The following is a 24301-nucleotide window of genomic DNA, read 5'->3' on the forward strand; positions in this document are numbered from 1 at the left end:
AAGTCAAATTTAGAGTTTATCCGAATCAAAATCCAACCGAATGCATTTTGTTCATGCAAATTACTTGTTTTGTTCTTTTTTCCGGATCTAGTATCACATGCATTTTAGATTCAGATTCAATCTAACACCCTCGGATTTGTTTCGGATATGGATCTGGATCAAATCTACTGTTTGCATTTCATATTTCAATTAGGATCTGGCCCGTATCCAACTCGTTAGCAGCCCTATTCAGATCCCTATTTTCCTGTTTTTAGGAAATGTTTGGCCAGTATTTGAAATTCTAAAAAAAATATGGTCGCATTTTTTTAATTATAAGTAAAAAAGTTGGCCCCTAAATGAAATTCTCCTCTGTTTTTTTATAAAATTGCAAGTCAAACGAATGGCCGTAAAAAGAAAGCCCGCGCGGGGAGCCGGACTAGTTTTCAAGTTATCAACACTCTCTCTACATGCTGCTTTTTTTTTTTGTTACATTAACAGAGGAGGAGTCCGCGTTAATGGTGGCCGAAGGAAGCCCTAAAGTCAAAGTCAACCACTAAACAAATGGACAAACTGAGATCGCATTCACAGTTGGAGAATCTCCTTCATTTCTATCCTTTTTTTTTTCTCCGTTTGTTTTTTTTTCTACCGTAATTTCGTCTTAATTTCATTATTTTTGGACGTTTGTTTGGTAGTTTTATAGCACTCGACGATATAATCTCTTCGTTCTGTGATGTCCTAAATACCAATCCTTGGATTTCCTTCTCTTTCTTTGATTTTTTTTTTCGATTTTTTGGTTTATTTTGAAAATTTTGCCTTTGATCGGATCTGTGAGCTCTAGTCATTCTGGAGATGAAGAGGTTGGGAGAGGTGTTGTTTTGCTTTTTGTTGTTTGCAAATCTTCTTCAGAATCTGATCGTTGTAGGGCAAGAACCAGGTACGATGCCAAATCCTAGTCCATAGAATCATTTTCTCTCTCTCTCTCTTTGATTTTTTAAATTTCATGAATTCCTGAAGAATAGAAGCAGGCGATGAAGGATTGGTGGATGGTTTGATCTTAATTTGGAAACTTGCATTAAGTTATGAAAATCAATTTGGATTAAGAGTACGCATTTTGAGGTCAAGGCTACAAAATTTGGAATCCTGAGCTGCAAGTTGTTCCGGATTTCGGCTTTTCTGATTCTCAGGAATTTTTTTCCTGCTTAGAGGATTTGCTGAAATGCTAAAAACATTCATTGGACTCTGGAGTTCATAATAAGTATATATGATGCGTATGTGAAAATCTGCATGTTCTTAGCTCACATCGTGCTCGTATGTGCGTGCTTACTGAGAAGATTGAGTTGGCCTTGAAGGTGTGAATTCAGGCCGATATCGCAGGAATCGTGTCTGTGATATAATTCTTAAAATGGTTGGTGCAGATTATGATCCAGTTAGTCCACTAACATTCAGAATTAGATTTTTGGATTTTCAATGAGAAATTTCGCGCATTTAATTATTTATCATTCAAAACATTTTGAATTCTCACCTGGATGATAGCTCAAGAAGTCTAGCTAATGGATGCAAAATAAACATCTATCCAATGCAGTTTTCAACTTTTGGATTTTGATACTTTTGTGAAATTTTCTCGATGAATCTGAGTGTATTTGAAGCTGTGTAAATAAACAATGTTATGCATTGTGAAACAGTTGTTTGATGTGCTAAAATAGTTTCACTCAAATTTGACCAGGATTTATAAGTATAGATTGTGGGGGTCTTGAAGCAAGTCATGTGGATGCAAAAACTGGAATTAAGTATGTATCTGATTCTAATATTACGAAGTTGGGGGTAAATGGAACGGTTGTAACCAAATACATGTCAACAGTGTCAAAATACCTATGGCATCTGCGAAGTTTTCCATATGGAAAGAGGAACTGTTACACAGTTGGACCCGTAACACCTGGGACCAAGTATCTGCTCAAAGCTTCTTTTATGTATGGAAACTATGATGGGCTGAATTCCTTTCCTCAATTCGACTTCTATCTGGGTGTTAATTTTGTAAGCACGGTAACTGGTTCAGCTTCGGATTGGTCATGGCTCGAAGTAATGTTCGTCCCAACAGATAAAAGTGTCTCGGTTTGCCTCTTGAAGACAACATCTGATATACCGTTCATATCTTCCATAGAGCTCCGTCCAATGAATGCGACTGGTTACACGATTTTGAACAGTACAACAGCAATGATTACAGAACAACGCGTCAATTTTGGATCCTTAAATGGAGAGATGTTCAGGTGTGTTATCTGCAAATTGATGTTAAGTACGAACTTGGATGTTATGTTTCTTGTGATTTCCATTCAGTCCGTATTCCTACATAAAAGAATTATTTTGCTCCATAATTTTTTTTTAGGCTAATATTAACAAATTTCCATTAGCATATTGTTCATTTTAAAATGTTTAGCTGGACATCTGAACGCTACAGCATTTTGATTAACATGGAGGGTGTGATCTATTTCACAATGTACCTTCTATGTCCCACTCTATAATTTACAGTCAGTATAAGTTTTGTTCTTATTTGATCCTAAGATTGATGTTCTTCCAGGTACCCAGATGACATTTTTGATCGCTTTTGGTTATCACCTGCCAGCCCCACTTTGGTATCGATCAATACCACACTTCATGTTGAACCAGTCAATAATGATTTTAGTCCACCATCAGCTGTAATGCAAACTGCAGTTATCAATTCCAACACGAGCGACTCAATTGTATGGAATCCCGCAAATGTTCCAAAGAATACGTATTTCTACATGTGCATACATATAGCTGAATTGCAGAAGCTCGAGGCAAATCAAACTAGGGAGTTCACAATCACATTGAACTATGTGGAATGGTACAAAGCCCAACAGCCTTCATACCTGACTGCTGTTGCCACATATTCCAGATCAAGCTACCTGCCAATGCTTGGGATAGGAAGCAATCGAGTTGAGCTCAAGCCAACTGCAAGGTCTACAATGTCTCCCATTCTTAATGCACTTGAATTCTATATTGTCAGACCGTTCTCAAGTTCTCTAACTGATAGTCAAGATGGTGAGTCTACTATGCCACAAACTCTCTTCCATAGATAAGAGTACTAGCCATGAAGGCCACTTACCAAAAAAGATTTTATTTTCATGATCACAGTGGGTGCCCTTATAAACATTAAAAATGAACTTAAGCTCAACAACAATTGGACGGGAGATCCTTGTCTACCACAAGGTTATGTATGGGAGAATATAATTTGCGGCAACGACTCTTCACCCAGGGTTACTTCTCTGTATGTAACTTTTTTATTATAAGCTTAGAAAAAGAGAAGGTTCGGCGTCTTCCCTGAAAATTGTTTTGTACATGTCAACTGTAGGGATCTATCAAACAGTGGATTGAGTGGTGAGATTCCCCAAAGTCTTTCTGAATTGACAGCCTTAGTGAGTTTGTAAGTATCATGATCTATAAATGGTTTCACAGGAAAATAACTGAACATGCTATATCACTTTTGGCAGGAACTTGGCAGGCAATAATTTGACAGGCTCAATCCCTTCTTTTCTTACCGATCTAACACAGTTGAATAATCTGTAAGACATGGACCTAGGTTTGGATTAGGGATATTCCTTCTGTCAAGTTCCCTCTAAAGTTTTCATCAGTTATTTGGATATATGACTTGGTTGTTAATTTCCCTTGCCTTACACAATTTTGGACTGCAGAAATTTGTCAGATAACAATCTGAGTGGTTCGATTCCAGATGCACTTCTACGTAGGAATCAAAGTGGCAGCCTTTTGTTGAGGTTGGTATTGCTACGTTTGCGTTACCAACAGCCTGTTTATTGCCAGTCACTCCAGGAATTCGAGTATCTTGACAGGGCTTTTGCTTTTGCTTCTATGCCACACTCATGTTGACATAATTGTCAAGGCATTAATTGAACATGACCTATAAATGTATTTGTTTATTTATTAATTGGTCATGATATAAGATAGTATTGGGTTCTTGACAGATGCATTTGATCACATGCATGCACACACGCACACTGTACACACACAGGCATATGCACACATTAAATACAGGTCTCGCTTTTTCCTTTGGTCAATTTTGTTAAACACAATATCTGGTAACTGTCTTTTGCATTGTGATTGTAGCATTTCTGGAAATCAGAACCTTTGCTCGTCAAATACTTGCAACACATCTGCTGGAAAGAAGACCAACAAGGGTGTAGTTATCGGCATAGTGGCTGCTATTATTGTGTTGTTAGTTTGTGCAGCTATTTTTATTATTGTGAAGAGGAGATCTCCAAGTAATTATGTCCCATTAATTTGGACTTATTTTCACTATCTAGTTTTCATCTTGGTTCTACATGGGTTTTACTGTAGTATGCTAATATTTCATTTACTTGATGAAATTTAAAGAACCACCTTTGGCCAGTGGGAATCAATTGATAGGGAAGTCAACTGGTTGCCGAGCATTCACCCATTCAGAAGTCATAAGTATCACCAATAATTTTAGCAGAAAGATTGGCGAAGGAGGATATGGACCTGTATATCATGGATGCTTACAGGATGGGCAAAATGTTGCTGTGAAGATACTTTCTGATAAATCTAAACAAGGACCCAAGGAATTCTATACTGAGGTTTGGTGATTAAAGTTTTTATTACTTTAAAAGCACATTTGACCAATCTTGTTAAAGAATGTAAGATGGCACTGTTTCTTGTATCTTTTGCAGGTTACTCTTCTCTCAAGGGTTCACCACAAAAATCTCGTGTCTTTTTTTGGATACTGTGATGAAGCAGAGAACATGATATTAGTTTATGAGTACATCTCTAGAGGAAATCTGCAGAATATTTTATCAGGTAGATCTTACTATAAACTTTATGTTTGTGTTCTAAACAAAATAATACATTTATCTTAGCAATTGTATTAGTGTGTCAAATGATATTTTAATAGGCCTATTATGCATGTAATTATCCCTGTGATTTTAAGTGCATGATCCCTTTGATTTTTTCTTCAACATAGATAGTTACAACATGGATAGAACCTTGGGGATATAAGATTTGGTATACAGGAATAAATAGGAATAGGAATAGGAATGGAGTAGGGATTGTTATGAGTCGTCAGTTTATAGATAATTTAGTTGAGGTCTGTAGGAAGGGTGATAGAATTTTACTTATTAGATTAGTATTAGGTACGGATATTATTAATATTATTAGTGTTTATGCACCTCAAGTAGGTTTAGATGATTCCATTAAGCATCAATTTTGGGAAGATTTAGATGGAGTAGTACAAGGGATATCTTATGGAGAAAAGCTTTTCATCGGCGGTGACCTTAATGGACATGTAGGCATTAGTAGGGATGGATTTGAGAGTATCCATGGAGGCTATGGTATAGGAGAAAGAAATGAAAGTGGAGAAAGGATTTTAGATTTTTGTTTGTCCTATGATTTGATCTTAGCAAACACTTGGTTTAGGAAGAGGGAGTCTCACCTAGTAACATTTAAAAGTGGGGTTAATACGAGTCAGATAGATTTTTTCCTACTTAGAAAGAGAGATAGGGGTTATTGCATCGATTGTAAGGTTATACCAGGAGAGAGTGTAGCTACACAACATAGAGTCTTAATTTTAGATCTTAGAATTAGACAATGTCGCAAAAGGGATAGACATAGGATAGATCCTAGAATTAAGTGGTGGGCACTGAAAAGAGCTAAACAAGGAATGTTTGTAGAGCAGGTAGTTAAGGAAGTTGATTGGTGTCTCGAGGAGGATTCAGAATCAATGTGGAATAAGATAGCGGGTGGCATGAGAAAAGTGGCTAAGGAGGTATTGGGTGAGTCTAAAGGCGGTGCACCACTAGGTAAGGATACATCATGGTGGAACGAGGATGTCAAATTAGCTATTAAGGTTAAAAGAGAGTGTTATAGAAATCTAAGTAAGAGTCGTGATAATGAGAATTTGGAGAAGTATATGATAGCAAAGAAGGAAGCTAAAAAAGTTGTTCGAAACGCGAGGGCTAAGGTATATAAGGAGGTTTATGACAAGTTGGATACCAAAGAAGGCGAGAAGGATATTTATAGGCTTGCAAAGATGAGAGATAGGAAATCGAAGGATTTGGGTATGGTTAGATGTATCAAAGATGAAACGCAAAGGGTTTTAGTCAAAGATGAGGAGATTAAGGAGAGAAGGAAAGATTATTTTGATAAGCTATTTAATGATAGTCATGCTCAAGATCTTGGAGACTTCTCCATTCCTTTTCATGAGATAAATCGTGACTTCATGCGCAAGATTCAAAAGAAAGAAATTGCAGAGGCTTTGAAGAAAATGAAATCAAGAAGGGCAGATGGCCCAAATGGTATACCTATCGAGGCTTGGAAATGCTTGGGAGAGAAAGGTTTAGAATGGTTGACAAATCTTTTTAATTTGATTTGGCGAACAAATAAGATGCCTAATGAGTGGAGGAAGAGTACTTTGGTGCCTTTATATAAGAATAAGGGTGATATACAAGATTGCACAAACTATCGGGGTATAAAACTCATGAGTCATACTATGAAACTTTGGGAGAGGGTGATTGAGTCTAGGTTGAGGAAGGTTGTCACGATATCGGAGAATCAATTTGGTTTTATGCCTGGAAGATCAACTATGGAAGCTATACATCTTCTTAGACAACTTATTGAAAGATATAGAGAGAGGAACAAAGATTTGCATATGGTTTTTATTGATTTAGAGAAGGCATACGATAGAGTACCTAGGGACGTTCTCTGGTGGACAATGATGAAGAAAGGTGTTTCTCTCAAATACATTAGTATAATTAAAGATATGTATGAAGGAGTAGTAACCAATGTCCGCACTTGTGGAGGGGTGACAACCAATTTTCCGATAACGGTTGGGTTACATCAAGGATCTGCTTTAAGCCCTTTCCTATTTGCGATAGTGATGGATGAGCTTACGAGATCAATTCAAGAAAATGTACCGTGGTGTATGTTGTTTGCTGATGATATTGTTTTGATTGATGAGTCTAGAACTGGGGTTAATGCTAAGTTAGAATTATGGAGACAGACATTGGAAGCTAGAGGTTTTAAGTTGAGTAAGAGTAAGACTGAATATATGGAATGTCGGTTTAGTAAGCAACGAAGTAGTGAAGAGAGTGTAGTGAAACTTGGTGAGCAAGAAATACCGGTGAATGATTATTTCAAATATTTGGGATCCATTATTCAAAAGTATGGAGAAATTGATGGAGATGTAAATCATAGGATAAAGGTTGGGTGGATGAAATGGAAAAGTGCAACTGGAGTGCTGTGCGATCGTAGAATGCCATTGCGGTTGAAGGGAAAGTTTTATAGGACGACTATTAGACCCGCTTTACTATATGGTACGGAATGTTGGGCTGCCAAGAGACATCATATTCAAAAAATGAGTGTAGCTGAGATGCGGATGCTTAGATGGATGTGTGGAAATACAATAAAAGATAAGATTCGGAACGAGGAGATACGTAAGAAGGTAGGTGTTGCACCCATTGAAAATAAGATGCGAGAGAATCGTTTACGGTGGTTTGGACATATTCGGCGAAGGCCTAATGATGCTCCAGTTAGAAGGTTGGAGAAATGGGAAAATATATTAGTTAAAAGAGGTCGGGGTAGGCCTAGGAAGACTTGGATGGAGATGATAGGAAAGGATATGAATGCTTTGAACCTCACTGAGGACATGGCATTGGATAGAAATGATTGGAGGAAAAGGATTCATGTGGAAGACCCAAAATGAATTTCTTTTTTGGTTCATATCGCTGACCCCAATTGTTTTGGGATGAAGGCGTAGTTGTTGTTGTTGTTGTTGTATAGATAGTTACAACATCAAAATGATTATGTAGGCCATCTCATCAGTCCAAATAGTCTACTCATGGTCTGTGACATTTGGGACAATATGATTCACACAGCTTCACTCTCTCTCTCTCTCTCTCTCTCTCTCTCTCTCTCTCTCTCTCTCTCTCTCTCTAGGCATTCAGGTGATCATCATCAGCAGACCTTGTCCTATGCACACATCATATCAGCTTTTAAGATTTGGAAGAAGTTATCACATTCATCCGACCACCAGACCCAAGCCTCCTTCACTAAGGCTTTGGACTGGCATCTAGTGTTGAACTGTTGACGTCTCAACTTTGCTTGGCAAGCATGTCACCAATAGTCAAAATGCATTCTTGATAAGGAAAATGATAGGCATCATGCTAACTTCTTACATATGGATGAAGCAGACTGACTTGCACCTAAAACAACTGCTACTGGAGCCTTCATAATTAGCTCACAAAGTGTGCCTCTGATAGCACAGTGTCTACAGGAAGACACTTGAGAAACAGGATTTAGAAGTGGCGAGGTTCTTCAGAGTCAGGGCAGTAGAACACAATTCCCTTGTTCGAAGCTTGGTTTCCTGATATTTTAGAACAAGAAGATACTCATGCATGCTAATGTAGACACAAAAGAATTTTTTTTTTCATACGCCTATCAACATTTATTGAAAAAACTCTTTTAGTGAATGGAATATTTATAACACAGTACCATGTGCCTCCTATACTTCCTCTTTCTGAGGGTGCTCAATTCCTGGCTAAGATTCTTGCTCAGGCAACAATGGTTTAAAATTGTGTTGTTGGACTTTTTGGGTTACGGGTCCAGCCCACAGTCTGACTCGGTTTGACACCATCTTAGTGGGTCACGTAAGTGGCTGATTAATGGAGATAGTGGGTGGGAGTTACGTGAATGTGGAGAGACCACATTCACGTAACTGCCCAATTCCTCCATTATATAAAGAGGATGGGGGTTACGAAGTTGATGAGAATTCGTAACGAATCCCTGCCCAAATTCAGTTCCGCATTCAGGCTTAGCAGAACAGGGTCCTGCTCACCGTCGACATTAGGCTTGGGCTCATTGTGGGCGTCGACCGGCTGAGGAGAACGCTGAACTTCCTACACGATCAATGGCGAATCCAGGTACGCTCCCTGTCTTGTTGTATTTACAGGGTATCGCACAACATAGGGTTATGGGCCCACTGCCATGCATTTCCGCTGCGCGTGGCCGTGTAGACCCATTCGGCATTTTCACCCCGTTGCCTGATTTCTGCGAACGTATGTCACCGTAGGGTGACATCCTGGCAGATGCAAACAGTTTGCAAACAACATTGAGTTTCAGGCAGACTGTTGCTGTGGGGCGACAGTCATCACCGGCAAATGTCACCTTAAAGGGCGACTTCCATTTCCCATCGTCGGAGTCGTCACCTGTAATTCCCTACACCGTCGGGTGGACGGCATATGCTGGAGATGTTGACGGGGATGGCCGGCGTCTGGGCCTTTTGCCGGAAAGCTGCAGGTGACAGCGGCGGTCTTACCGGCGCCGAGGATACCCCACCTCATCGCCGGAGTGACCGGTAAACCAGCGGCAACAAAAAATTTTTTTTATTGAAACCCTTACCTGTCGCCGGGGAGGGGGTGGGTTTTTGCCGGGGCTGTCGCTGGATTGGACCATCGCCGTGGGGCGATATGCCGGCTAAATCATCCGTCGGTCGCCGGTGATCTTGTCGGCACTGTTGTTCCGGTCGTGCCCTTCTACCATCAGACAGCAAGGTCGTGGATCGTCGTCGTGGGGCGACGTCGTCTGACAGGGGGGTGGTCGCCGGACTGGCGTCACCGTGGGGTGACGCAGGTCGCCGGCAGCTGCGCCGGTCGCCGTGACGGCGACGTGGGTCGCCGTGGAACCGAAAAGGGCGGAAACCCCCTTTTCGGTTTCCCTAAAACTGAAACAGAAACCATCGGGTTTCTGTTTAGGTTTTAAAAGGAGACCGGATCGGGTCCGATCCGGACCCATTAAGGTCCAGGGTCCGTTTCGGACCGGGTCGAACCCGGGTCCATAAAGGACCGGGTCTTACCCGGCATCAGGTTTGGACCGGGTCGTACTCGGGTCCATGTTGTACCGGGTCGAACCCGGTATCCGGTTTGGACAGGGTCATACCCGGATCCATGAAGGACCGGGTCATACCCGGTATCCGTTCTGGACCGGGTCCGACCCAGGTCTGTTTTGGACCGGGTCCGACCCGGGCCTGTTTAAGACCGGGTTCTATTCGGGCCGGGTCTGATTCGTATTAAGTATGGGTCGGGTCAGACCCGAATCCCATTTAAAACTGGGTTGGATCCATAAAAACAGGATCGAAACACTATTGAGACTGAATCGGATCAGGAACCTGATCCGACCCCTTCTAGAACCGGTTCGGAGCTGTTTTTGACCGGTTCTTTCCAGTTTTTCATCGGTTCCGAGATGCTGAGACTCTGTTTTCATAAATATAAAGAATTACAGGGATTTTGGCATACTGTTATAGGGTTTTATGAACTTTTTGTTCATATTAAGTACCGGTTTATAAGGTTCAGAACCGGTTCGGACCCTTAGATGACCGGTTCGGGGCGATTTCAGACCGGTTCCTACATGCGGACCCTGGGTTTTACCCATATGAGCATGCTTTTGTTATTTTTCATGCTTTATAAAGTGTTTATTTTGAATAATGCATGATTTATGCATGTTAATTCATGTATTTAGCGTTGGTTAAGTTATGCATGATGATTTTAAGCATGAATTATAACTAAATTTATGACAATTAGTTTATGCATTTTTGTTGAAGTATGAACTGATATTATGTCATGAATATACATGCATTAAAATGTGTGCATGGGTGTGCTCCATAATACGAATAGGTTTTTCTGTAAAAGATTTTGATTAACCGATTCATGTAATCACCAAAGTGATCTGAGTCGTATTAATTAAGGATTCTTTGAACCGTATTAAGATTCGTAATTATGATTGTGTGTGAATTTATGAAACATCGATTCTACCCAAAAGTAGGTCGTTGTGTTCCAAAATTTACAAGGGTGTGATAGTAGATGTGCATTCCAGCCCATGAAGCATGTTCGTACCCAAAGGTATAGTGTTGAATTGCCTCTGGATTCATGATCTACTAGTTTCACCAACTGAAGACAATTCCTTGAGAATTGAAGAGACGGAGCAATTATGAGTATTATCGTTTTCACCAAAGTGAAACGATAATGGCTCAACTATGCTTGTCTCAGAAAATGTGAAAATAAAGGGTCTCACTTTTACCTTTTCAACACGAGTCTCGTCTGAGCAATAATAGTAATGTCTTTCCGTTTTTCGTTTCATGATTTATCAGGTTCCTTCTATATCGACGGTTCAAGTAGTATCCCTATCTTAGATGGATCGAATTTTTCTGATTGGAAAGAAATTGTTTTATTCACTTTGGGCTATATGGATTTAGATCTAGCTCTTAGAATTGACGAACCTCCCGCTCTTAATGAGCAGAGCACAGTCGATCAGAAGGTTGCCTCTGAGAAGTGGGAGCGCTCGAACAGACTTAGCCTGTTGCTTTTGCAATCTCGGGTGGCTAAGAACATTCGAGACGCAATTTCTCATTGTAGGACTGTGAAGGAATTTCTGGGAGCCATTGAGGCTCAGTTTGTCACTTCTAATAAGGCAAGGGCCAGTACCCTCATGTCCAAATTAGTGTCTATGAAATATGCTGGTGACAGTCACATCCGAGAACACATTTTGGAAATAAGGAATATTGCGACTCAACTGAATGACATGAAGTTCGTCATCTCTGACTCCTTTTTTAGTCCATCTGATCTTAACCTCGTTACCTACTGAGTATGGACCCTTTAAAATCTCCTACAACACACATAATGATGAGTGGTCTTTTAATGACCTCTTGAGTAAGTGTGTTGAGGAGGAGGAGAGATTGAAGGGTGAGAGGGTGCAAAGTGCACATATGACCTCTCATAAGGATAAACAGAGGTCGAGGCAAAAGAAAAGCTCATTCAAAAAGAAGAATCAGAAGAAAGCCACTGGGGAGAGTTCAAACTCTCAGGCGAAAGCCAAATCCCAGTTAGGTGGTCCTTCTATAAAGTGTTTCTTCTGCAAAAAAGAAAGGGCATAAGAAGGTGGACTGTTTGAAGTTCAAGAAATGGCTTGAAAATAAAGGTAATGAGTCATTCGTTTCTCATGAGTGCAATCTAATTCATGTTCCATTGCATAGTTGGTGGATTGATTCTGGTGCCACGGTGCACATTGCCAACTCTTTGCAGGCATTTCTGGACAAAAGGGAACCAACGGAGCATGAAAGAAGCATCTTCTCAGGAAATAAGATGCGTTCACATGTCAAGAGCGTTGGGACCTGCAGAATTGTGTTGGAGTCGGGATTCATGTTGGATTTGGTCGATACATTTTATGTTCCATCTTATAGTCGGAGCCTAATTTCAATTTCAAAACTTGATAAGTTTGATTTTGTGTTTAAATTTGAAAAATCTGAACTTATTATTATAAAAAATTCAATGAATATAGGTTCTGCATATATGTGTGATGATTTGTATCGATTAAGAACCAAACTCCAAATTCAAGAATCTCACTCCATTGAGAACACAATGATTGACAATAAACGTGGTCTAAAGGATGATCAATCCTGTTTGCTTTGGCATCAAAGATTAGGACATATCTCGAAAGAGAGAGTCCAAAGACTCGTGAAAGAGGGAATCCTTGGATTCCTTGATTTTACGAATATAGAGCCATGTGTTGACTGCATAAAGGCTAAGCAGTCTAACACATACAAGAAAGATGTCAAACGCAACAATGGAAAGTTAGAAATAGTGCATACGGATGTCTGCGGCCCTTTTTCACCGTGTTATACGGGTGAAAAGTATTTTGTCACCTTTATAAACGATTACTCACGGTATATGTATCTCTACTTATTATCTGAAAAATCTGAAGTCTTTCAAGTTTTTAAGGACTTCAAGAAAGAAGTAGAGAAACAAACCGGTGAAGTTATTAAGGTTGTCAGGTCAGATAGAGGTGGCGAATATTATGGTCGTTTTACTGAGATGGGACAAAAAGAAGGTCCATTAGTGCGGTTTCTAAAAGAGGAAGGCATTGTACCTCAGTATACCATGCCTGGTAGTGCTTATCAGAATGGTGTAGCTGAGAGGAGAAACCGTACGCTTAAAGAAATGGTTCGAGCGATGTTGAATCACTCAAACCTTCCTTTGACCTTGTGGGGTGAAACTCTTAGGACTGCAGTGCATATTTTGAATAAGGTTCCTATGAAGGTTGTTCAAAAGACTCCTTACGAGTTATGGACAGGTAGAAAACCTTCTTTGTCATATATGCACATATGGGGATGTCCAGCAGAAGCTAAATTGTATAAGCCACATATAAAAGTTTTTGATCCTAGGACAACTAGTGGTTTCTTCATTGGTTATCCAGAAAGATTGAAAGACTTTAGGTTTTATTGTCCATCTTATACACCACAGATAGTGGAAACAGATAAAGCAAAATTTCTTGAAAATGGTTCTGTTGGGATAGATGCATCTCAAAATATTGATTTTGAGGAAATGCAGTATTCAGGTTCTACACCTGCTGAGGATAATGACCCGATTTTCTCTATCATTGTTCATTTAAGTAATGTAAGAGAAAGTCCAGTCAATGAACATCAATCCCAACTAGATCCGGTTGTTGATGAGGATATACAACAACAACAGGATACAGAGGCTCATTTTGAACCACCTGTAGCACCTGTATGGAGGTCCACCAGAATTAGGAAATCTGCTATCCATCCGGACTATGTGGTGCATTTACAAGAGTCAAATGATTTCATAGACATTGATGAAGATCCCTTCACATTTGCAGAAGCCATTGAAAGTGAAAGATCAACACATTGGATCAATGCCATGAAAGAAGAGCTTGACTCTATGGCAAATAACCAAGTGTAGGATCTTGTACCTCGACCTGATGGAGTTAGAGTTGTTGGTTGTAAATAGGTTTACAAAACCAAAACAGACTCTAAAGGTCATGTGGAGAGGTACAAGGCTAGGCTTGTTGCAAAAGGTTTCACACAGATAGAGGGCATTGATTATAATGAGACTTTTTCTCCTGTCTCAACTAAAGAATCATTGAGAATAATCATGGCCCTCGTAGCTCATTTTGATTTAGAGCTGCATCAGATGGATGTGAAAACCGCCTTCCTGAATGGGGATCTGGATGAGGAGGTATACATGCAACAACCTCCTGGTTTCAGTATAGATGACTCAAATAACTTAGTTTGCAAATTGAATAAGTCAATTTATGGACTTAAACAGGCCTCCCGCCAGTGGTATAAGAAGTTCAATCAGGTAATAATGAACTTTGGATTCACTGAAAACATTGTTGATCAGTGTATTTACATTAAGACTAGTGGGAGTAAGTTCATAATTTTGGTTTTATATGTTGACGATATTTTTCTTGCAACTAATGATTTGAGTCTTTTACATGAAACAAAAGCTTTTCTTTCCTCTCATTTCGATATGAAAGACATGGGTGAGGCCACTTATGTCCTTGGAATCGAGATCCGTCGTAACAGAACTAAGGGTGTCCTTGGCCTATCTCAGAAATCCTATATCCTTAAGGTTCTTAAAAGATATGGGATGGAGAATTGTTCTCCTAGTTCGGCACCTATAGTGAAAGGGGATAAATTGAGCTTGAAGGACTGTCCTCAGGATGATATTGCGAAGGCTCAGATGGATGTTGTCCCATATGCTTCAGCAGTTGGGAGTTTACAGTATGCGCAGACCTGCACTCGACCTGATATAGCATTTGCTGTGGGAATGCTTGGTAGATATCAGTCAAATCCAAGCATTGCGCACTGGAAGGCAGCGAAGAAGGTCATGCGCTATTTACAAGGACCGAAAGACTATATGTTGACCTACAAGAAAACTGACCACCTAGAGGTCGTTGGATAATCTGATGCGGACTTAGGAGGGTGTATTGACAGTAAAAAATTCACTACTTGATACATTTTCCTTCTAGCAGGTGGTGTTGTCTCATGGAGAAGCGGAAAACAGTCTACCACTGCTGCTCATACCATAGAGGCGGAATTTATTGCTCTATACGAGACTTCGTCACAGGCCATTTGGATAAGAAACTTTATTATGGGTCTTGGTATAGTGGACTCTATTGAGAGACCACTAAAAATCTTTTGTGATAATGAAGCAGCCGTGTCCTTTTCAAATAACAACAAAAGCTCAACATCGTGTCGACACATGTAGTTAAAATATTTTGTTGTTAAAGAAAGGACTGAGAATCATCTGGTATGTATTGATACAATTGGGACGAAGGAAATGACTGCGGATCCCCTTACTAAAGGGCTAGCACCGGGATTGTATTCCCAACATGTAAAGGGGATGGGTCTTTTTTATTCCTTCTGATGTATGACAATACATTATGTAATCACATTTGTGTTTATGTTTTAATTCTCTAAGGTTTTGAGTTATTGTTGATTTTGCATAAATGATCTCTCGTATGGGTTAGAGAGAATAGCAGAATAACAATGTTAAAGGACCAATAGAATAGGTGAGAGACCAACCTATTCATATAGGTAATTTCTTTACATGCCTAAGCACTGAAGGTGAATTGTAGTGTAGTATAAGGAAATATGACATTTCATAAAGGGGTGTTCATATCCTTGACTCATACGATTCATCCTTGTGATAAAGGGTGGCATGTGAACCCTCATGAAGAATTAAATCGAGATAACGGTATACATCTCGATTTAGTACACTTTTGGTGTAATTGGGTCAAGTGGGAGAATGTTGGACTTTTTGGGTTACGGGTCCAACCCACAGTCTGACCCGGTTTGACACCATCTTAGTGGGTCACGTAAGTGGCTGATTAATGGAGATAGTGGGTGGGAGTTACGTGAATGTGGAGAGACCACATTCACGTAACTGCCCAATTCCTCCACTATATAAAGAGGATAGGGGTTACGAACTTGATGAGAATTCGTAACGAATCCTTGCCCAAATTCAGTTCCGCATTCAGGCTTAGTAGAACAGGGTCATGCTCACCGTCGACATTAGGCCTGGGCTCATTGTGGGCGTCGACCGGCTGAGGAGAACGCCGAACTTCCTACACGATCAATGGCGAATCCAGGTACGCTCCCTGTCTTGTTGTATTTACAGGGTATCGCACAACATGTGCTTCCTATACATGTGCACATGATACTTTCTATATACTGTTTATGGTCCATATATGAAACTGACAAGTGACATTAATTTCTCCATGTGGCACCTGACTTCAGAACAATTATGTGCTACAACTAATTCTTCTTGATTGACTATGAAACCAAAATAGCCAAGTACCAAATGCAAATCTGAGGCAAGTCCTAATCAATAAGCAAGCCAACTTGGTCTATGGAGTCAAACAAAGAAAAACATATAAGAGAACTCATGATTGTAATGAAATGAGAAATAGAATGCAAGAGAATGCCTCTTATGGGCTTACAAGAACACAATATCAAATAGCACCAAGAACACTTATGGGTCAACACAAAAAGCTGTTACACATAGGCCACACAAGGGCCAAGAGCACACTTAAAAATATAAAATTTTGTATAACAAAATGCTTGAGAAAGCAGTTTTTACATGAGGGGGAATGCCCCTATTTATACACAACTAAGGCCCTTTAGAGCCATTGGGACACTTCCCAACGGCTAGAAATAGAGCCGTTCGGGAGGTCCCAACAACTCTATGGGATGATTACAAATATGCCCTCAACATTAAATTAAATACCTAGTCTATACAAATAAAAACAAAAAGACTGTTGTGCCCCTAATGGCACCACCTATTACAAGTCTGTGAAAAGACAAAAATACCCCTATTGAGTATTTACCTATTACAATGTTAATAATATATATATATATATATATTAACAATGATCATAGATGAAGTTAGCAAATAATCGTTTTTGCATCAAAATTGGAATTTAAAACAAGAATCATGTGGTGTAGGAGTAGCTCTGGGATTGGACAGTATGTGCATGAAGTCATGAACTCAGCATATGTTGTTTTTATAGCTTAAGCAAATAACATTGATTTCTGATGCATCTTGCCATTAACATTAAGTGATTTTAATAAACATATGAGGGAATCCATTGTTGCTCAGAGGTTGATCTTTGATTTGAGTAAATGGTTTGCGTAAAACCTTTTGGCTCTCTTGGAAGAGAGCAAATTAAGGACATCTCAGAAAAATACTGTGCCAACTAATTGAGTTTATGGGATCAGGTCGTGCACAGATTATGTTGGATTGGAATCAGAGACTTCAGGTCGCTTTTAATTCTGCTCAAGGTTGTTCACACTCAGCTGCATTCTTCTGTATATGAGGAACTGTTCACTGTATGGATGAATAACATTGAGTATTGCAGGACTGGATTACCTACATTCTGGGTGCAAGCCTGGCATTATTCACAGAGATATCAAGAGTGCAAACATTCTTTTGAATGAGAGATTTGAGGCGAAGATAGCAGACTTTGGTATGTCAAAGACTGGAATTCCTGATGGCGCAACTCACATATCTACTGTGGTTGTTGGTACGCATGGATATTTGGATCCAGAGTGAGTTTGCCTTCTTGGCGTAGACATTTCTACCCTTTTCATCTCTTATTATTTACGTGCAGAATACAGGGCTATCAAAATAAAACACAGTACAATTTTTTGTTAGATGGGCCCTGTTTGGATGTATATTGGAAATTGGGGACATTCTATGTCACATGGATACTTTGTTTTGTATGTACAGTACCCCCCTTATATTGGAAATTTATAAAAATAATGTCCTCGTACCCACAGCCATATCCATGTGACATAGGGGACATTGTGGCATCTTGACATGCAATGTAATTTCTCCAGTTCTCTAGGGTCATTCTGAGTCCCATGAGTCAAACTGAGTAGCCAATTTATCAGCTCTGTCTGGCTTAGCGAGGTAAAGATCTATATCTCTGAGCCGTAATTCCAGACACTCTTAAGCTGGGAGCATGTTTTGTGTTACTTGACACTTCACGGCTGAAAACTACCGCAACCACTACACTGCAAGCAAGTCTTTTTGTGGATTGTCACTGAATGCAATATGGATGGATATATTCACTTAACATACTCTTCTTTTCTTTTTTCTCTGCTTTGTGTTATAGGTATTATTTGACAAATCGCCTCAATGAAAAGAGTGATGTCTACAGCTTTGGAGTTGTGCTTCTAGAACTCATCTCTGGGGTAAAACCAATAATTGTGGAGCCATCAGGGGAAAGGGTTCATATTGCCAACTGGGTATGGATTCTTTCTATACTTGGATCTTGCTTTTTCTATATGGCCCTTTTCCAAAATTTCTTGACCGAACTGGATTGTTGACTGCTTTAGTATTTTGCTGGTCTATCTGTACTTTCAATTTTATAGCTTCGTAGGCCTCCATTGGGTGATGGGAAGTGCATGTGGTGTCTGAATGAAAGCTATAGATCTCAAAGTTTAAAGAATATAGACTAGAGGCTGCAAAAAAGTGATAAAAGTTGAATATTTGCTAATATCACATTGACTAGAGATATCTGCTGCAGCCAATATTTTGTTTTCACAGTCTTCTGTAGTTCTGCCACGTGTTCGTAATTCATTCAGTTTTCTACTTTTCTTTATCCCGGGATCTTGATTTGTGTGCTCCCTTTAGCTTAATTCATTAACCGTTATGTCGCACTTTAATCTAATATTCATGTGCAAAGTTTTTTACATGCAAAGAGATTCGACAGGGTTGTCAGTTATGTTAACTACTATGGCTTCTCTCATATTCGTGGGACCTAGTGACTTTTCGTCTTCTTGACATATTAAACTTGGACAATTTTTACGATCTTGAAATTATTGTTCCATAACTGATAACAGCTCATACCAAAAATTTGTTACTCCATCTTAGAATAACTACTGAACGTGTTTAATGTCTTTAATCTCTTTCCCATTTTGTGTATGTAAATGTGATCCTGCACCTTGACCCCTTCGTCGGGCTCCTGAAAAATTTTGGACAGCTTAATTACAAGCTGCTCGTGACATTTCTCGCATCACCATGTGAGTGTCTTCTTTTCTGTTTATTATGCATTTGCAAACTTCAACTTGAAGTTCTACTGTAATTAGATGCAGCAGTCTCTTAACATGCATGAAACACAACAGTTTTGCAGCACTAGGGTATAGGATTTCCTTTGGAATAATTACTAACATATATTGATTGTGTTTCAATGTCTTATGAGCTCCATCTATCCTACGTAGGGGGTGGGAAACGAGTCGAGTTTCATGCGAGAAGCTTGGACTCAGCTCCAGCTTTTGTTTAAAAAACAATCCAAGCCAAGCTCGTTTCAAGGGCTTATTTGTTTGAACAAGCAGAACTTGAACCTGAGCGTAGGTTCACTAGGTGCTCATTAAGCTCGTTTAAAACTCCAGCATGTCTATATGTGTATAATCTATTACTATTTATAGAAAACCAAAAGTAGCAAAATGGTCATGTTGTTTCTGTCTAATGGAAATGATAAGAAAAATGGACGGGTCCTTTTGTTATGCTCTTTTCATATTTTGGTTGAGTTGTAGAGAAATGGGAGACCTCTAATGCCTTTTAAAAAGTAGAATTATACAGATAATAATTGCTGTTATGCAACATCTTGAGCACATGCTTCGCGTAGTGCACCTCATTTCTGCGTTCACAATAAGAACCACAATCAGATGCAGCAAAAGTTAATAACTTAATATGTTTTTCCTGAACTTTGATCCAAGTGGTTTGGTTTCCATGTTTGCCTATGCATAACATAATAGTATCAATTATTAAGAAAAAGAAGGAAAAACTCACTGCAACTCTTTGACTCAGATTCGGCCGAAACTATTGAGAGGTGATATTGCAAGCGTTGCAGATCCAAGATTGCAGAGCAGGTATGATGTGGGGTCGATGTGGAAGGTAGCAGACACTGCATTAGAATGCCTAGCAGCACAGGCTACCAAAAGGCCAGCCATGAGCAAGGTGGTAAGCGATCTCAAGGAAGCCATTGAGTCATGCAACACAAGCTATGCAGCAGGTGGGATCTCAGAGTCTGGTTTCACGTCACAATCCGGACCATCAACTGGCATCTACACTACTGGCTCTACGATCTCAGGGTCTGGTTTCACATCACAATCAGGACCATCAACTGGCATCTACACTACTGGCTCTACGATTGATGAGGATATTCAAGAGAACACCATTATTTACGAAGCTCCAGCAGCCAGATGAGGTCTTATGGCTGGAAACTTGGAAAGGTGGATATGAGTCCTTCAGAGTTTGTTCCTTGCAGAAAATCAATTATGGTCCATTTTTTCGGCCATGTGAGAATAATTTGACGAAGTGACTGCTTTCATCACAAGCAAAATTATGGGCAGACCTGTTTTATTTGTCTAACCGCTAGTCCCTCTTAAAGTGTATGTATAAAAACTGTGAAAACGCGTATCACCTTTTGTTAAAAGCATTGTATTTATCTTCCTCAAAACTTGATGGCAATAACTCCCGCCCGAGTTGGCAGGCTCTGGGAGAAGATGCTGACTCCTCCGTCTCAGGTTCGACTCCCACCGGGTGTGCAGGTGCCTTTCACTGGTGGGGTCTTTAAGGGTGGGGGGTGTTGTGTTCTCCCCCGAAGACAAATTTGTGTGTTTCGGTGTGTACGAAGGAGTATCTTGGGACCCACAATAATTCATATGTCAATGTTATCTATGATGATTTTATAAGAAAATAACATATAAAAAAGGTAGATATCTATTTGACGGAAATGTTCTCTCATAAAATATATATTCGTTTGACGAAAATATCCTCCCGTAAATAGTTTTGCATATTCTCGCGACTCTTATCATTGCCTAAGTCAAAGCCCATCGGCTCCTTCAAAGGAACAATGCCTGAACTGAAGTTTGTGAAACATATTCTCAAGAGTACATCATTGCTAGAGTCTCTAAGAATCAACTTCAGTCTGAGGAAAATGGTGCAGTGGGATGTCATTATTAATGAGCTTGTTTGCTTGGAGAGGATGTATCCTCAATTGCACGTAGAATCGCTTTACAACAAGAAATGAACTCGACGATTAATGTTTTGGATCACCTTTTGACAACACACCATTTGCTGTAACAGGAGCTCTCTTTGACGATACACCATTTATCGTCGTCCGCTGTCGTCGGAGCATAATTTGTCGTCGTCTGCTCGTGAGAAATAGTTGAACTGTTAGAGGAATCAGCATTTTGTTTATTGTTCATCATGATACTAGGGTGTAAGCGTCGAATTAAGTAAACAAAGAATAGTGATTTACAAAAGAGATAATGGTGGCAACGTCGAACTTAGTAGATAGAGATTTGCGATTTACAAAAGAGATCAGATTAGAGAGTAGTGATTTACAGTAGAAATCAAACCAAAGATTAACGATTTATAGTAGAAATCAGACCAAAGAGTAACGATTTACAGTAAAAATTAGATCAGAGAGTAGCGATTTATAATAAAAATTAGATCAAAGAGTAACGATTTACAATAGAAATCAGACCATAGAGTACGATTTACAGTAGAAATCAGATTAGAGAGTTGCAATTTACAGTAAAAATCATATCAGAGAGTAGCAATTTATAGTGAAAACCATATTAGAGAGTAGCGATTTACAGTAGAAATCAAATCAAAAAGTAACAATTTATACTGTAAATCGATACTCTCTTATCTGATTTCCACTGTAAATTGCTACTTTATGATTTGATTTCTACTGTAAATCATTACTCTCTGATTTGATTTTCACTGTAAATCGTTACTCTCTGATCTGATTTTTTTTGTAAATCACTACTCTTTGATCTGATTGCTACTATAAATCGCTACTCTCTAGTCTGATTTTTACTATAAATCGCTACTCTCTGATCTGATTTTTATTGTAATTATCGTTACTTTTTTATCTGATTTTTATATTAAATCGCTGCTTTCTAATCTGATTTCTATTGTAAATTGTTACTCTCTGATCTGATTTCTACTGTAAATCACTACTATCTGATCTGATTTATACTATAAATCGTTACTCTCTAATCTAATCTATTTTGTAAATTGTTGATCTTTATCTACTCAGTTCAACGTTGCTACCATTATCTCTTTTGTAAATCACTATTCTTTGCCTATTCAGTTCGATACTTATACCCTGGTATCATGATGAATAATAGATAAAATACTGATTTTTTTAATAGTTCAACTATTTCTCACGAGCAGACGGTGACAAATTATGCTCCGACGGCAATAAACGATGGCAAAGGGTGCTCCGACGGTAGCAGATGACGGTAAGAGGCGTGTCGTCAAAAGGAGTTCCTGTTACAACAAATGGTGCATTGTCAAAAGGTGATTCGAAACGTTTAAGGCAAAATATTGCGAGGAACACCTATTACAGCAGATGAGTTTACTACTTAGGGCGAAAACAGAACGTTTGGACTTTAAAGAATTAAGATCATCCTCCATTTTCTGGATGGAGGATATTTTTATCCTTTTTTAGAATCGTCGTTTCATGGCATGAATGGTGAGAAAGGGTAATTAAGTCTTTGCAACCACACCAAACTTTGATGCTAACTGATGCTGACACACAAGGATACAAACTCCACGTGCTTACATACGTGGCACTCATTCGGACCCCCGAAGACACACTTGCGTGTGTATGGGGGGGGACATATAACCTACTAGCTTTTGCTGAGAAGTATGGCAGTGCAAAAGTTGGATATTTAATAAACTAGGGGGCTCCGCTTGTCTGGCAGGAGCAGGTAGTGTTCGTCACCTTGTATTGAGACATTGCAAGTTTCAATCTCAATGGTATGGTTGCATAACTGTTAGGGGACTGCCTAACCCCAGCTTTATCTATAGAAAAAATAACGCAATGGATGAAGTAGTAAACCAATGCGATTATAAATTGGAAACCATCCCGGTTTTAAACATCCCCAAAACTTGAGTCTAAATTCCAGACCCACTTAAAAGTCTTATGATGAAAAGCAAGTAGCAAACAGACCCACTCAGATCGGTAACACCAAAACACGTATTTGATCCCGATCGCATATCCGAGTCAAATTTCTTTGAAGCCCGCCCAAACACGAGCCCAATATCGAATCCGATACGGTTAAACCTGTTTATTATTCCTAAAACCGGTTTTGAACTCTGTATTGGGTTAGCCATGTTCTGGTTCCATACCCGACCCGTTTGGAGCCTTATTTTTGCAGACAACCCAGCTGGTCTCGGAACCGTAATATAGAACCTGAACCCGATCCCCGGCTGCTACAACTTATAAAAGAGGCGGAGATGGTCGTTGGTCAGCCATGATCCGATCCGTTTTTGGAACTCTCGCCTCTCTAGGTGGTTTCCGTTTCCCCGTTTTGGTCAGGGTTTTTGCTTCCGAGACGAATCGTCTCAACGGGAGCTCCCTCTCTCGAAGGTTCTAAGGTTTCTTTTCCTCTAGTTTTAGCGTTTTGCGATGCTTCTTTGCCTCTGTTTCTTTTATGGTTACTGGTTAGAGCTTATCTTCGCATTCCTTGCTCGCGTTTGTTAGGGTTTTCTGCCGTAGAGACAGGAGGAGACGGGGTCGATTGATTTGTGATCCGAGGCGGATCGGTACGCAGTGCGTGCGGTGTTGCTGACGATCTATTACAGGCAAAAAAGTCTTGCACGATCGATCCTTGCTGGAATCCGTCTTTTATTAGGGTTTATTTTCGTCCTTATTCAATGAACTTGTTGGATTCTTTTCCTCTTATGTCTTTTGCGGTTCGGATTAACTTTCTTGCTATCAAATTGCCGATATGTCGGATTGCAAGTTGTTCGTGTTTGATTTTGCAATGTTAGTTTGTTCGTAATCGATTTTGGGTGAATTTGGAAGTGTTTCTTGCCCAAAAGAATGGGCCTTATTTGTGGGTTGTGTGGTCGCCTTGCCTGTATAATTTCTTCTTTTGTTGTCGTTGTTGATGATGACGAACGATGGCGCCTTTCTTTTTAAGTTAATTGTGAAATGTACGATAAGCATGGTTCGATATTTCACGTTTCATGGATGCCAGCACTAATTTACATTGGTTTGTTACTGAATTCCTTTGTTAAGGATTGAGATGTTTGCTTTGCGACATCTCCTTCCCCCAGTGTGCATAGGTTTATTATTTTCAGAGAGATATTTTCACTATTTGTACGTATTGTGGTGTTGTAAATTGTGTACAAACTTCTCATGTCAAATGCCTTTGCAATTAGAGGATGCTCTCTCTCTCTCTCTCTCATGTCTGTGTTCTCTATTTGTCATATCACGAGATTCCTAAATCCAAGATGTAATTTTCGCGTTGGTTCTAATACCAATCAATTGGTTCCGTATTGCTATCTGGTTTTGCTGAAAAAATGTTGAAATGGAAAAGTTAGAAACCCTACCTTGTTAACCGATTGTAAGATATTGCCATGTTTAGGCATGCTCTAAAGGAATTTGTTTGTGC

The 24301-nt window shown here is 39.5% G+C and overlaps 2 protein-coding genes across 6 annotated transcripts in view; both read left to right on the forward strand.

Annotated features, from left to right (window-relative positions):
* Positions 1-417: 417 nt before the first annotated feature.
* Positions 418-20087, forward strand: LOC149813939 (putative LRR receptor-like serine/threonine-protein kinase At1g05700). Its single transcript, XM_089991232.1, has 14 exons — positions 418-913; positions 1703-2243; positions 2552-3036; positions 3130-3262; positions 3347-3418; positions 3486-3557; positions 3687-3767; positions 4117-4271; positions 4384-4604; positions 4698-4824; positions 17093-17155; positions 17233-17422; positions 17992-18124; positions 19689-20087. Exons 1-14 carry the CDS (start codon positions 829-831, stop codon positions 20085-20087), a joined length of 2757 nt encoding a protein of 918 aa, XP_089847358.1. The 5' UTR covers positions 418-828.
* Positions 20088-23329: 3242 nt separating this feature from the next.
* Positions 23330-24301, forward strand: part of LOC149813940 (U1 small nuclear ribonucleoprotein C-like) — a 34289-nt gene continuing 33317 nt past the window's right edge. For 3 of the 5 annotated variants that reach the window (XR_016428375.1, XM_089992427.1, XM_089992430.1), the window contains exon 1: positions 23330-23537. The gene's annotated coding sequence lies outside the window, so the exon portion shown is untranslated. The remainder of the gene's footprint in view (positions 23538-24301) is intronic. The other 2 variants (XM_089992429.1, XM_089992428.1) reach the window with 2 other exon arrangements.

This window comes from Nuphar pumila, chromosome 16 (assembly GCF_984573655.1).
Source record: "Nuphar pumila chromosome 16, dmNupPumi1.hap1.1, whole genome shotgun sequence".
NCBI classification, from domain to species: domain Eukaryota; kingdom Viridiplantae; phylum Streptophyta; class Magnoliopsida; order Nymphaeales; family Nymphaeaceae; genus Nuphar; species Nuphar pumila.